General features: G+C 39.8%; 2 protein-coding genes across 2 annotated transcripts; both read right to left on the reverse strand.

The window, feature by feature from the left end:
* On the reverse strand, positions 1-15,079 carry LOC106928756 (bMERB domain-containing protein 1). The gene is made up of 8 exons (XM_015005232.2): positions 14,990-15,079; positions 9,165-9,315; positions 8,841-8,948; positions 5,748-5,868; positions 3,596-3,669; positions 2,840-2,954; positions 1,362-1,432; positions 1-1,093 (listed from the first exon to the last, which is right to left on the reverse strand). Exons 3-8 carry the CDS (start codon positions 8,914-8,916, stop codon positions 975-977), a joined length of 576 nt encoding a protein of 191 aa, XP_014860718.1. The 5' UTR covers positions 8,917-8,948; positions 9,165-9,315; positions 14,990-15,079; the 3' UTR covers positions 1-974.
* mfsd6l (major facilitator superfamily domain containing 6-like) lies at positions 9,941-15,123 on the reverse strand. Its single transcript, XM_015005231.2, has 2 exons — positions 14,990-15,123; positions 9,941-13,366 (listed from the first exon to the last, which is right to left on the reverse strand). The coding sequence occupies exon 2, from the start codon at positions 13,314-13,316 to the stop codon at positions 11,556-11,558; it is 1,761 nt and encodes a 586-aa protein (XP_014860717.2). The 5' UTR covers positions 13,317-13,366; positions 14,990-15,123; the 3' UTR covers positions 9,941-11,555.
* Positions 15,124-15,222: the final 99 nt, after the last annotated feature.

Consider the following 15,222-nt stretch of genomic DNA (forward strand, 5'->3'; position numbering starts at 1 on the left):
TTGTGTGAAGGAAGCAATTTATAGAAACCAACTGCAGACCATATATACAGAAATTTTCAAAGGTATTAAAAAACAAACCCTTCAACTTTTTCACATCGTGTGAGGTTAAACCACTGAATTTATTTAATTTTATGCTACAGACAGTTTGTTCTTAGTTATTTAGGTGATTAGAAGCCAACGCTCTGGTCAGATGAGAGCAACATGTAGATTGGCAAGTGTAACCCACAGCTGCCATTGATTCATAATAACATATTTTGTGTGTATTTGCTTGATGATTTTGATGATGGCATTTGACAAAATGTAACAATGTAACATTAATTGGTACATTTTGTCAGCGTAGTGCTTGTTTCACAACTGGTTGCTGAAATGTGCTACACAATTAAACTTGACTTTTCAAATAATTGAGTGTTGTTGATTTTCCTAAAAATCCCCCCAAAATATTAATACAATACACCTGATGTGGATCTAAGAGTTTTATATAAAGTAAAATGTTTGCAAAATACACATTGATTTAAAAAACAAAATAAAATCTTTGACGCCCCTCAATTCTCCTCCCAAAGATGGCACCCTGGGCTACTGCCCAATTGTGAACACTTTCTGAAATCTGGTCAAATTTCCATCCAATTTGACTGAACTTGTGTTAGTTTGTCAACTCCAATTGCAGGAAAAAGTTGCTGAAAACAAACGCACACCGCACTTTTCACATTTTATGTGTACAAACATTCAAAAGCCACATGTCACAATCATGTTCGACGTTTTGTTTTTCTGTCCATGAAACTCCAATGTGGCAGTGATGCAGTAAACGCTCAAGTGGATTGAACACTTAAAGAATCATTTGTCATTAAAGGAAACCCACAGAATGGATACGTAAAAACACTGAGGAGTCCCATTTGTGTTCACACACGCACGCACACAGACACACACACACGCACGCAGACACACACACACACACACACGCGCAGCTTTTTACTCCTTCACATGACGGAGCAGGTGAAGCCACAGCAGTCTTTCAGCAGCGTCAGTCCGGCTTTCGTGAGAAACGGACTGGATGTCCGCTGGGACTGTGATGCAACCCTTCGATCTCGCGGAGCACCTGAACGAGGCAAAAGAACGGAAAATAGTTATTACCCACGAAATCTGAACTTCTATATTCATAGGATGTAACTTCCTGTAGAGCTGCATGATATCAGAGAAAGACGCAATGAGTGGGAAAACAATGTATTAAAAGTTTTTATGTCAAAATGTTTATTTTCTTGTTGATCAAATGCAACTTTTTCAGTGTATTAATGGATCCTGTTAAGTCACGTTGTAAAATTCACATCTTCACATAGCAGTGGTATTTGGTGACTTGTTTAACTCACCTTTTTTGGCCAAAGAATTGGGAAATTTGGACTCCAGGAAAGCTGCCATCTCCTTGTCTTCCTCTCTTTCCCTGAAGAAGACAATATGGACCTCACTGTTCTACGACATGGTTTTAATGCTTTATTTCATGCACCGGTAAACTAAGACCGGCAAATCAGTTCCGTGAATGCTGAATCAGGACAGCTCTTTTCTCATTTTGCATTTTTATATCTGCTGTAAATACTCACCACGCAGCCTATAAAGCGTCCCAGCTGACACTCCAGTTTGAGAAAATTGAAATGTCACTCAAACTTATTTATTTACACCAGGTGAAATCTTATCAGGGCTGACAGCTAATTTAACCCCTCTAAATAAACAAATAGCAAACAAAGGGTCAAAACTTACACAACACAAAAGTGCACTGTTTGACATTTGTATTCTGAAATGTTAGATTTTATGAAAAAAATTATACTCTTTTTGCAAGACCATATTGCAGATTTTTACTTAATGCAGACGATTTAGCCTTTTTACATGAAATTCGGCCCTCAAGAACAATTAATATAAAACTAAGTTAGGGATAAAATGGCTCGTTCTTAAACAAAAATGGATCATTTGAACAGCTCTTCCCCATCAAAGAGCCTTAAGTCCAATCATTATTATCTTGTTAGACATGTAAGATTGTGTGTCGTCAGCATAGTAGAAGAAATTTGAGCTGGGGAAACATGTTGACGTTGAATAAAAAAGGCACAAGAATGAAACCTTGAGGAACCCCACATGTGAATTTCAAATTCAATTCAAATTCAATTTCAAAGTCATGTTCAAAAATACTTTTTGTTTGTTTGTTTGTTTTTAAGTATTTTTGAATTTGAATTTGAAACTCACTGGTGGGGTTCCTCAAGGTTTCGTTCTCGGGCCACTTTTATTCGACGTCAACATGTTTTCCCTCGCTCAGAGTTTCCTCTCTTTGAGCCGTTTTGTTTTTGAATTTTGTTTGCTCAGATACTATGTTTATTTAATACAAAGTGATACATAATAGATCAACTCTGCAAAATATAAATTTATCACAGCACCAAATAATAATAATAATAATAATAGTAATAAATCTCACCTTCTTTTGGAAAAATTAAGATTTCGACCTATCATTTTTACGATGTAGGTCATAAAATACTTTAGCAAGAGAAGTTAGAGGATCCGGCTAATAAGGAATGAAGTGAATGAACACAATACAAAAGAATAGCTTTAAAGAGAGGGAAAACAAAGGTAAAGTAGGTATTTTACACCGTGAAAAAGTAGTTTATATCAAACATTTCACTACATTTTCTGATAGATTCTGTCACCACGAGAGTGATCCAAAATGAGCCAAGATACTAAAAACTTAACGTTAGTGAAATCACCTATCTAAATTAAACATCTTCCTCTGTCAACTGTGATCTTCTGCTTTCATACTGGAGCTTTTCCTGTCTGTAAGCTCAAAGTGCTGTTGGTTCGTTAGCCTCACCTGAGCCGTTCAAACTCCACGTCGTCCACCAGGAAGTCTCTGGTCTCCACCAGCTTGTTTATCTGCTTCAGCAGTTCCTCTTCCTTCTCTCCGTCTTCTGTGGACCTGTCTTTGTCTGTTTAACAGTCACAAGACGGGCTTCATCATCCCACACAGTCCCAGGTATTCAAATGAAAACTGCAGATGATTTGGGATTAGCTTGTAAATAAAAATAAATTTGTTTTATTTATATATTTTCCACTACCGTTTGAAATAGTTTACCGTCCCTGTTTCAAAATCTTACTAATATCATCTGGTTAGACGGATCACAAAAGGCTCCATCGATTAGTGATGTAGATCATGTTGAAATAGCAGAGATTTTTTCATTAAAAAAACAATACTTTTAGAGCTATCTAAAGGCCTAACTCGAAACCTAAGGAATTTCTTTAGTGGTCTGAAACATTTGAGGCACAAAACGTAAGAAAATCTGAACTCAATTGAAATGAAAAAAATAAATTTGACTCGAATTCAAAACAATCCTGTGTGTGGAACGCGCTTAAGCACTCACACACTTTCCAAATGTGTGTGAGTCCACATTTGGAAAGCGTGTACTCACTTTGCTTACAGCGACATAGAAATTCGTAAGAGATTAGAAAATCAAAAACTCTATTAGCTGGAAGCCTTTTGTGAAAAAGATGTGAGTGGGTTGGCGAGAATGTGTGACATTACTCCACAAAGAAAGAGATTTTAAAAAAGACAACATATTTTTCAATTTACCTGGAGTTGTGACAATTTTCTGCAGCTCCTGTTTCAGCCTTGTAATTTCTTTACAGAGCTGAATGTCATCCATCCTGAGCCAAAAACAAAAAATTAAAAGATAACCATGTTAGACATGAGCAGAAAAGTGTTTACTACTACTGTATTACTTGCTATATTTTTCTGCTGTTGGTTAAATTCTGTTTTCAACATGTGATTTAGAACTATACGTAGCTTAGCATTACAGCTAAGCTAGCATTACAGCTAAGCTACAGAAGCTAGCTGCTGTAGTGAAGTGCTTCTTTTATCAATATGTTCTTTTTAGTTTTAGACCGCCTTTCGTTTTTGTAAGACACTGACTATAATGTTCTAAAATGAACCCTGCCCTGGTGGAACATCGTCTACGTAAAGCTAAACGCTGCATAGCGTCAAAGTATTTTTGCTAACAGCTCAGAAGATACCACAGGCTAACGCTAACCTCTACTTCAAGACACACAAGCTGAGTTTGATTAATGCTGCTTACATAAAATAACGCCACCGGTCAGACTTTATTCCAAGATTGTTTTAGTGTCAAAACAACTGCAGTATTTTTATATACTTTTTATTCACTTTTGTCAAGCTAGCAGTTTGGAGTGGGCAATATGGACTTAGACTTTTATTATGATGTGTAGGATAATAAAAAACTTGTATTACTTATTTTTTATGTAATTGCATGGCACCACAGTCAAACGTGAATGCTGCTCCTGAAAAACGTTTGTATTTTGATATAAGCTCCTTCAGGACGTCACATACTTAAAGAAGTGTGATTTATATCCCTAAGCTACACATGTAGATTTAATCATATTTTTGAACTGACTAATATTTATGGATGGGCTTGTGGAATACAGAGGAGAACATAGCAAAAATAACATTTTAGTAAATTTTTTTAGCATTAGCTGAAATTTTTTGTAACAATTATAAATCAAAATTCTTATCATGACAAGAAATTTTTGACGATAAATGATAAACAATACAATAAATACCCACCCCTAGTTGCAACAAATACAACTAAAAATTGCGATAAATTTTTTAAGCAGGAATAGAAGATGGACGGATGAATATTACCAAACCTCCAAATTTTCCTATTAGGTAAGCAATTGTAAACTGTTTAAAATTGCTTTTAAACAGGGTAGTAACGCTCCTTCTATCAACATCGATATCAATTTGACTGTAGGAAACAACAAGACGGAACAATTTTGAGACTTTGGTAAGCAAAGTAAAAAGATTTTTCCCTGACAACCAACTGTTTTACACAAACACGTCACCATGTGAGTTACATAGCACAGAAATGTTCCTGCTAAAACCAAAATCATAGAGGAAAAAACAAAGAGAGGTGCATTGTCAGTTTGTCTCAATCACACTGTGCCTCCATTACACCGACTCCAACATGTTTCCTCATCATTAGCCGCCTCCAACCCCCTCTCCCTGTTGCAAAGTGTCAAAAATAATGAGGTCTCTGCAGAAAACGAGCAAAATAATTAAAAACAGTGAGAGGGTTCTGGCAGCTTGCTACAGTTTTAATAATGCCTGTGGTCTATTTTGCTGTCGTGCACATGGCTGCTTGTGGCACTTCATGACTTCTTCCCGAAGGACAGCAAAGACCATCCTGGGGTAATCAGAGGATTTTAAACACAAGGTTTTGCTGTGTTTGAGGCAGCAAAGGAATAATAACTAGATCATGAAATGATGCCAGAGACATGTTTTCTCCGTCAAGCCAATATCTTTAACAGGGGTCAAGTTAAAGCAGATTTTGCCTCCATTTCTCTCAAAATGAGCTGAACAGCTCAACGTATTCTTTCAGATTAATATTGAGAGCAAGGGCAATTTTTACTTAAATTATTTGTCTGTAACTGAGTTTCCACTACAAATGTGCACAAAACTTTGTCGATATTTTTGCTAATGTTGAAAAAACTCAATTTCACAATTAGGGACAAATTGTGAACAAACTTAGTCACATGTGAATAAGTTTGTTCACGCAGTAAGTCACTAAAAAAACATGCTGAATGAAAAATAAAGTCATTTCATGTTTATTGATGAGGGAGATGAATGCAAAACATTTTCATATTTTGTCATGTTGGCACAAATTTCAATGCTTTTTTGGGGGGGGGGTTTAGATAAAACGAAAACATTTTACATGTATCTTAGCTCTGATTCTCTTCGTACGAGGATCTCACGTATCCGCTCAATCTTGAACAGCTCCCCTTCGATGTCCTCCACTGTGACCGTAGAGTCGGCCATCGAGATGACATTTTCCGCTGAAAGGCAGGAATAAAACACAACACGAAATTAATCAACAAGAAGAAAAATCAAAAGATGAGGAGTTTTAAACTTTGAGAAAAGTGTTAGTGTCTCGAGGGCTGGAAATAATCAGGTCGGACTGCATTTCTCTCAGATTACATCATTTTATGCTAGTGCTATTCTGTGTGTTGGTTGCTCAAACCCCTCAGCTGCAACAAGAGAATGAATAAAACGTACAGTTTCGTTTTTCAGTTATAAATGTGCCTTTTTAGATACAAAACTTCATAAATATAACCATGACAGTGTCTGGATGCGATTTCTTCAGTAGTGTCATGATTTCCTTAAGTGGGTGTGGCTTACAAAACAATTAGGACAAAAACTTTAAACCAACCAAAAAACAATCTCTAAATGTCATCTGTTTGTTCTAATAATGAGTATAAATTTTCAGGAAATATTTCTCACAAGTGCTAAACAGTTCTTATTACTGATGCTGTGCTGAGTCCAAAAGTCTATTGATACTAAGTAGGGCTGAAACGATTCCTCGAATGATTCGAGTACCTCGATTACTAAAATTCCTCGAGGAAAATTTACCTGCCTCGAAGCTTCGTTAATTTATGTTTTATTAGTTAGCGCACCGTGTTCCGGCCGGGACTTCATTTGCGTTGCGCGGAGCTCTCACTTCCGCCTCTGAGTTGTTGACAAAAGCTAAGTCTCAGCGGCATAAAGTCCAATCTTCAAGATTGGCCCGTGGAGATTTTATGGATTGATGATAATGCCCGACTTTTTATCGTTTTTGGGGAACCAATAAGCATCCTTAAAATGACTGGGGGAATGCCTGGAGTACGGCAGCATTTCTCCTCCGGGGCTGCTGGTTGAAAGCGAACGGCGGGAAGAGCGCTGAGGTGAGCGGATAGACTGAACAGGGCGGGCGGCTGAGTAGCTGATGCTTACCGTGTAAATGTAGCTTTACCGACGAACCGCACAATAAATTTCATATCCCGGTCTGAAGAAACGAGTGGCGGAGCGCATCGTACATGGCTGGTAGATGAGTTTCTGAGTGTGACCAGTGAAGGTGTCGTAAATATCCCGTATTGCTTCCCCCCGTGTTCGTCTCCCGGTCTAACGGTTCGTCAGTCCGCTGGTCTATTTCCTCCCCTCCACCCCATCTTACGTTTGTTCATTCGCCCTCTCCTCCCACTCCAGGCGGCATTTCCCGTATTTTCAAACCCAAAGCGTGACAGGTTAGGTGGCAAGGTGAGTTTAATTAATCTATTAAACTCACTGAAGATGAATACATAAACTAAAAGCTGGATTGTAGACATTTTTTATAAGCATATTTGTGAGCCTGCCTCTTTGTTATTAAATTCAATATAATTTCAGATTTTTCTATAACTTTTCTTCTGGTTAACTTAGAAAGTGAGCTATTATTGTTACAGGTTAGTTTTCTAAACTACAAAAAAGCAACTGTTAGGGATGCTCAAATGTGAACAATTGGACTGATATTGATATCTGATAGTAACACCGGTATTATGCCAGATTTACCAGTATTTCATTTTATAATTTTTTTTATCCGATTACTCGATTAATCGTAAGAATAATCGATAGATTACTCGATTACTAAAATATTCGTTTACAACAGCCCTAATACTAAGGGTACTTGCACCGGTTCGAAATCGGAAAATGTTACATTTTCAGCTGGTGCGTTTCACTTTCGCACTGTCAAAACGCCTTTGGAGGGCGCTGCACCAAGAACCACTGAAGGAAACGACACGGAAAGCTCAGAAGAAGAAGACGCTTAGCGCAACATCCTTCTTCAAAAAATCTAAACAAAAACGGAGTGGCGTCAGATTTTAGTGGCTGTAAGATTTCTTTTTTGTCTTTGGCAAAAAACACCACGAGCCTTTCCTCCCGCGAGCGGTAGACTCGCGCGTTTCTTTTTGGTTGTTTTTACCCAGAATGCCCTGCGTTCGAATCCGTTTCTCTCAACTTTTGGTGGGCTTTTGTTTTTGTGTACTTTTCTTGTAGAAAAAAAAAGTAAAAAAAAAAAAAAAAACATAGATAAAGTAAATGTATTTTTTTCTAAATATCACTGAAGAACAGCACCGCCCCTTCCTGCAGCCTCCTACTCCTCACCGGCTGCGATGAGTCATCCATCTTTCAGAGCTCAGATTGGCCTCTAATTACATGACCTTGTGTGAAAAGGCATAACCATTACACTGACAGGCTGTGAATAACACACACACACAAACGCGCGCGCGCACACACACACACGCCGAGCAAATCATTAGATACCATATTGCTTAATTTAACTTGTGTGCTTTCCCTCCTTTTACTCAAAAACTTTACCTTCAACAATGTGGCCAATGTTACAATTTTACATACATGGGGAACTTCTATTTATTTATATATTCTTTAGAAATCCTCATTTTTGGCATGACAAAACAAAACAAAAACAAACAACCAAACAAAAGATATTAGTGGCACGTGTAATGTTTAATATAATAGTTCATTTCTGATATTTGCTACTTCATTTTGGTAAGAAAGTCTTACCTAAACATTTTAGTTAGTATTCATATAAAGTAAAGACAACACTTCAGAGCAAAAGCCATAAGAGAGTAAAGTACCATTGATCCAATCCTGTAATCAGCACAAAACTGAATTGGAAAAAACTCTTAAAACCCTAAATGTTTAGAATCAAAGCTGCCAGTTAAATATAATTATTATATGATGGATAATATTGGTAAATGTTAGCAATTTTAAAAAAATAATAAAACCCGACCTTTAGATGTTCTCTGCAATAAGGATAAAATTATTTTCCAGAATTTACTTTTATATTAATAATAATACTCAATAAGCCAATAAAGTTTTTCAGACAGTGTAGCACATTAAGTGACTCAAAACTCTTGCTCCCTTAATTTAAGTATGTAAACAATAAACAAATAAAAATACATGTGCATAAATAAAAAGGATTCCAGTCAGATAAACTCACTTTGTTTCTCCGTCGCTCCGTGCTCAGTTTTGTCCAGCGCTCCGTACTGTTCAGAGGATCGTCTTTCTTTTTCCATGTTTGCAAAATAAATGGCGTCTTTTCCCGAGGCTGCAGAGTAGATTCAAGCGTGAAGTCGGTGAAGTGTTATAAAACACAAATCAACAGACTCCATGCAGTGTTGGAAGAAAATGAGCGCGGAGCGGAAAGCAGATGATGAATCCAGTCAGCGCTCAGCCTCTCAGGGAAATTATCTGTTATCAGAGGCGCCACCTACTGGTACAAAGTCGGAAGTTTTCCCACAATCCATAATGCTTCACATCTCACCTTTACAGGCTTTCCAGGGACTGTAAACGACCAGCCATCTGCTTCTTGTACCACTCTGTGTTTTACATCATCACCTGACTGAATACAGCTTTCAACAGCATGCTGGAAATGGCATCACCAGTCCTCCAGGGGGAGCAAAGCAAAAATGAATCTGCATGCAGTGGAACAAACAGGTTATATACACTGTACAGTATATAACCTGTACAAAAAACTTTTGTCAGTAAATTACTGACCTCGAAATTGAGCCTATGTCTCTTTAAGAAACTCTTGCTCTTTCTGAAACCATTAGCCCTTTAATGATTTTACCAGTGTTGCACTGTGAGAAGCAGCTTGTATAATGAGCTAAGCAGACCATCCAGGTGGTTGCTAATTGCTGCTGGCTAGTCTGAAGGAGCTGAGAGGGGGAGTCACAGGGCGGGGGTGCTCTGTGAGGCAGAGGTTTCCAAAATGTGGAAACTGCAGCTCCAAGGAGGCGGAGGTAGGTCCAACCAGATGTCTTGCACTGCTGAATGGTTGCCATGGGAGATTCAAGGATTTCTCAAACATGGATTAAAGAATCAAAGCAACACTCCTGGTATGTTTTTGATGAATTAGCATCATGGATTACTTTACTTTCTCTTAATAATTTGTACTATGTTGTATTGACTCAATTAAAAATATATCACAATCTTAATCTCTAGGAAGCTTGTGACTGAAATGAACACGATGTGAAAACATTTAAGGTCTATGAAGAATTTTAAGGGCTTTCTGCCTCAAAAATCTCTCGTCACAATGTATTTATGTTCAAATATATTTATTAGACTGTAAATACAGCATAAAACATTAATTTGACATCAATGCATAAACAAAAATCTCAATTTCCATTTCGCAACAGCTACCTTTGCACATTGATCAGCATTGATAGAGGTGGAACGTTAGACTTCACAGAGATCCCAAAACTTGCTGACAAGCTTCAAGTTCACGCCTGTTAACATTAACAGATCAAAATAAAGCATCTGACTTGAGGTATCTCTTACACAAACTCATTTTGAAAAACAGCTTTGGCAGCAATGTCCTCCACAGATGCCCAGAAGCTGTCATTTAAATAGTGCTTAAGTTAAATACACACAGTCAAAGAATGAGCGCATCTCCATCCATTTAATCCTACGTGTTCACAGTTTAGTGTCAAGTGTGAGGGACAGAAAAGATGGCTGCAGCAGTGAGAGGTGGAGGAAGATCAAGAGCCCTGATTGGGTGGGGTTGTAACTGGATGCCAGTCCAGTTTGGCCTGGCCCTCTGCACACGCTTTGAGTTTACTCTGCACTAAGAGGCTGCTGTGTTTCTGCTCTCATGAGGTCTAAGCTGTTGAGCTTGCATACTGAGGTCGGATTTTTGGTCCTTGTAATCCTGCTGCTTTGTTTTCAAAGAAACGACTAACCCTACCCAACCCTTACCTTTGCAAATATGTACATGTAAACTCTGACAAGGCTCGGAGATGAATAGCAGAATCGTTCAGAATCTTGAAGTGCTGCAGGATGATGGAATGTTTAGCTAAAATTATACCATGCAGATAAAATTCTGCATGGTAATGGAACCTGTCAGGTGAGAAAAGCAAGTATAGTCACCCGGCGTGTGGTAATAAGGGGTGACAAGTCAGGCAATGTTGCAAATCTGATGGGGAAATATGTCTATTCCAATGTCGATGTAAAATGTCTTCTAATAGTGTATTTTGGACAAGTTTGATTATAAATGCACCAACTGGGCTTTTCTAGGCTGTTGCCCACCAACATTTGATCTCCTATTCTAAATTTGAACAAATTTATTTTTTGTAACGACTATAAAATAGTCAAGAAAGTCAAGAAAATATGTGTTGCACATATTTCTAAAAGGAAGTAGTTGCTACCTCAAAAACACATGCCCCTAATTATTAAAGTCAAAATATGCCTTACTGGACACAATACACATGAACTGGAACACATCATGATTTTCTTCCGCAGGGATGGGGCAGTACCAAGAATTTTTTTTTTTTTTGCAAAAGACCTTCCACTTTCAGCAGTAACAACCCTACAACTAATGCATGTTCATGTGTCAGATTGGCCCAGTCAATGTGAAGACCTTAATCCAATTGAGAATCTGTGAATTTGACTTCAAATATGATTTTCACAGATGCTTTTCTTCCAATCTGACTGACTTTGAGGCTTTATTCAAAGAAGAATGAGCAAAAGTCTCAGTCCACAGATGTAGAAAGACGGTACAGGCATATCCTGAAAGACTTGAAGAAACTCAAAAAGGCAATTAAGGGAAGTGTTGTTGGTGAAACACTGAAAATGATGGACATTTTTAGGGTCAGGTAGATTTAACCAGCTTATTACTGATCAGAGCTAATTCTGATCTCTTACCACGCGACCTCTGTCAGTTTTGGTGTCTGATTCGCCTTTCATAGTTGTTATTGCCTCGGTCATCCTCCATGGCCTTATCCAGCCAGTCTCTCTCCGGCTCAGATTCGGAGTCACTGGCCTCGCTTGCATCAGCTGCCAAAAGGCGCGAGTAGTTAATCCTGCGCTGGCGTGGGGCTTTCCACTGCAGGAAAGGAAGACACACACACCACGCCATAATTCCTATGGCAACCCCTCTGAACAACCATGTCATCCCAAATCTCTGCGCCACGAATCCGCCGGCAAAACTCCCGAGTCCACTCCCAAGGTGCAGGCACAGGGAACTGTAGACCCTCCTGACGCTTCTTTCGGCCCCTGGTGTTGCGATGTCCTCGCATTGGATCCTCACAGCCCACCAAACAGCTCCGCTGCTCAAGGTACCCAGCACTTGTGCAGGCAAGGCCGCCCAGGGTCCCCAGAGGAAGGAGTAGTAGAAGCACTGCAACCCGAGACTAGCGGCCCCAATGACGAGAACCCTCCCTGGGCTTAGGAGTTTGGATACTCTGCCAGCCAGGAGGGGGAAGACCGCCTGTGAGAGCAAAGAAAGAGCGAGGGACAGTCCCATGTGCAGCTCAGTGCTCCCGTGATCCTCCATCTGCCAAAGCAAGAAGTTCTCCACAGCCGAATTCACCACCCCGACCAGGACGATGGTGAAGGCGCACAGTAGAGCGTGGGGGGAGCCATGGACCAGCTGCACACCCTTAAGTAACCCATTGGCCCGGTCTCGCTTTCTGTTCAGATACAGAGGGAGGTAGACGCCTACGGGCAGGGCTAGAGCTGCCAGGCCTGCATAGGAATAGAAATGCACAGCGCTTCTGGAAGCGCGAGTGGCTGCTACGTGACAATTGAGCTGGGCGACCACAAGCCCGGCACCCCCAACCCCGCATACCGCCCCGAGCAGACCCCATACATCGGCACTGCCATGGCGGTCTGAGGCATCTGCGTAGTCCAGATACTCGTAAAGCCCGTCGTCAGCTGTCCACTCGAGAGGAGCTGACGCAAACTCCCACACCAACACGATGATGAGCGTCAAGTAGAAGAGCTGGTTCTGAATGTCCATCTCCTTAAGGGTCGCGAGAAATCCTGAACTCCCCTTCTGTTGGTCCTCAAAGCGGTCCGATGTGATCGCAGACCTCTTATTCCTTGCTGCATTCTCTAAGGAGCTGATGGTGGAATGCTGAACACTCGCTACTGTCTGATTGATGATTGGCACCTCAGATAAGTTTCCTTGTGAAACAGGAACTTCAGAGTGTTCTGTATCATTCTTATTAGGCGGAGTTGTTACAGGACCAAGTCTCCACTCACTGACAGGCGACGTCGGAATGACTAAATTTGTATGTGTTGGCAACGTCTGACTAGGGGTAACATTCAACTGACTTTGGCCTGAACCAGAGCTCAGGTCAGAGGTGTTACAGGTGCTGCTCTGTGCGCCAAGCTTCCCTACAGACGGGAGAAGCAGCAGCAGCAGAACCACAGCAGAAAACACGAGCGAGCAGTTTATCACCAGCCGTCTCTTGTTGTAGCGCTTGGAGAGAAGACCGGCTGCTGGACTCCACACCAGGGTTACGGAGTGCTTGATGGCCATGACGATGCCAGTCATGGATGGAGACAGACCCAGCTGGCGGAAGTACAGGGTGAGGAAGGGGAGCAGACAGGCTTTAGAGCAGCAGCAGAGGAAGCTGAAGGTGGCTGTCAGAACAAGGGCGCGCTTGACGTCGATCTGTGTGGTCCGCCTCATGGTTGTCCTCCAGCAGCACAGTGTGTCTTAGATGATGTCACATGTAGCAACTAGTGGGGTTCAGAAAAGCAGACACAGACAGGAAATAACTTAGTGAGGGGTTTCTTTTAATACAGAGTCTTTGAGAAGTCCTTAAATCTCCTGTGGCAACCATTCAGCTGTGCAAGACGCCTAAATGGACCTAGCTTTGCCTTTGAGTACAAAACTCCTCCTCAGAGCTGCAGTTTTCAAGCTTCTCCATCACAGAGCAGCTCTCCCCACGAGTCCTCTACTCAGCTCCTTCAGACTAGCATCTGCTGAGCTAATTATAGGAGCTACTTCTCAGTGCAACGCCTGTAAAAATGTTGTTAAAGGGTTAATACAGAAGTGATGCGACGGCTTCTTCAAAGCGGAGTTTCAGAAAGGTCAGGAGTTTTGAAAGAGACAGAGGCCCAATTTCAAGGAGTTAATAACACTGCCCATTTGGGCAATATTATGTATTTTCCAGTGCCATCTAACAGCACAATCAAGTGACTGTTACCTTCATAGTTCAAAGATGGCAAAATGGCCCTTAATAATTTTGGCTAAAAATGAAAGAGAACCAACCAATGTTTTGAAATTTAGATATAGTAACAAATACATGTTGTTTTTTTAGTTTATCTCTACAATATTTTCACTGAATTCCCACAAAGAATGCTGAGCTAATTATAGGAGCTATCAATATGCTTTTAGATCTGATTTTCTTATTAGATCTAAATTAAGATCTAATTATTAGATTAGATGAATCTACACATTACCATCCTCACCTGCAATAATCTATTTTCAAAATAAGATCTGTCCTTTTTTTATCTTCATTTTAAATTCTCAAGATATAGATAAAATGGTGGTTTAAAAAAAAACAAAAAAAACTTCCTATCATAAATATTTAATTTTAATTATTATTTTTTTTTTTTACGTCATGGCAATTGTAGCTCTAACTGAGTTTTATTTTGCTGATTGGAAAGTAAAAATACCAAACCATTTTGACATGTTGGAATGGCCTAGTTAAAGCGAAGACCTTAATCCAAGTGAGAATTTGTGAAAAGAAAGTGAAAAACCTGTAGGAAGTGAAAAACCTCATAGACTTTTGAAGTGGCAACGTGTCAGTGGTTTTCCTGTGTAGATTCATCACCACATTAACATCTTTATATTCAACGAGGAAGTTAAAAAAAACTGACTTGTTTAATGTCATAATGTAAATATCATCTGCAATAATCTATTATTTGGAATATAAACTATCAAAAAAAAACATAAAAAAAACTCAAACAGACCCTTCAAATGTTAAAAGATTTTATCATGTCTGATTTGTTGCCATTAGTCTGTATGTAACAGGAAACAACGCATCTTGTGGATCAGGTTTGCCATAGTATAGATAATAGAACAAGCCAACTTAAAGGCGCAGCGTATAATGTCTGTTCATGCTTAACATTATAGCAACAAAATTACTTTTTATTTACATTTAGATACACGAGCATCGCACCTCGAAGCCGAAATATGTTAGTTTAGTAGAAACAAGGAAGAGGAACACCTGTCAGGCTGGATACACCTGTCCCAGCAGGACGTCAAGATGTACTGTACAACATTTGTCCACGTCACACCAAGCCCGCAAGATAAGAAGAGAAAGAGTGACACAAAGTTAGAAATGTGTGCCTTACCCGATGTTTTTCCCTTTTTCTTCCTCAAACTCCTTTACTTTTCATTTTTCACTTTTGGTGGCGACATGACATCAAGACGGTTTTCTTCTCCTTCGTGTTTAGTTCAAAACACACCTGACTGCAGTCAGGGGGGCGGTTCATGCAGCCTGTCATGCTTAGTAACTGCAACTACAAGTAGACACCTGACGTGATATTTTCATGGCTACAGCTCCTCCTAGTGGTCCGGATGCTGC

Source organism: Poecilia mexicana, unplaced genomic scaffold, assembly GCF_051168715.1.
Source record: "Poecilia mexicana isolate PSO_F unplaced genomic scaffold, ASM5116871v1 scaffold_8, whole genome shotgun sequence".
NCBI lineage: Eukaryota > Metazoa > Chordata > Actinopteri > Cyprinodontiformes > Poeciliidae > Poecilia > Poecilia mexicana.

What these genes read in the sequence shown, in the direction of transcription:
- mfsd6l (XM_015005231.2), bottom strand. Translation starts at nt 13,316, where the DNA reads ATGAGGCGGACCACACAGATCGACGTCAAGCGCGCCCTTGTTCTGACA.
- LOC106928756 (XM_015005232.2), bottom strand. Translation starts at nt 8,916, where the DNA reads ATGGAAAAAGAAAGACGATCCTCTGAACAGTACGGAGCGCTGGACAAA. An exon ending in GAAAATTGTCACAACTCCAG is followed by an intron (nt 2,955 to 3,595) that starts GTAAATTGAAAA and finishes ACTGTTAAACAG; the next exon opens with ACAAAGACAGGTCCACAGAA. An exon ending in CAATTCTTTGGCCAAAAAAG is followed by an intron (nt 1,094 to 1,361) that starts GTGAGTTAAACA and finishes TGCCTCGTTCAG; the next exon opens with GTGCTCCGCGAGATCGAAGG.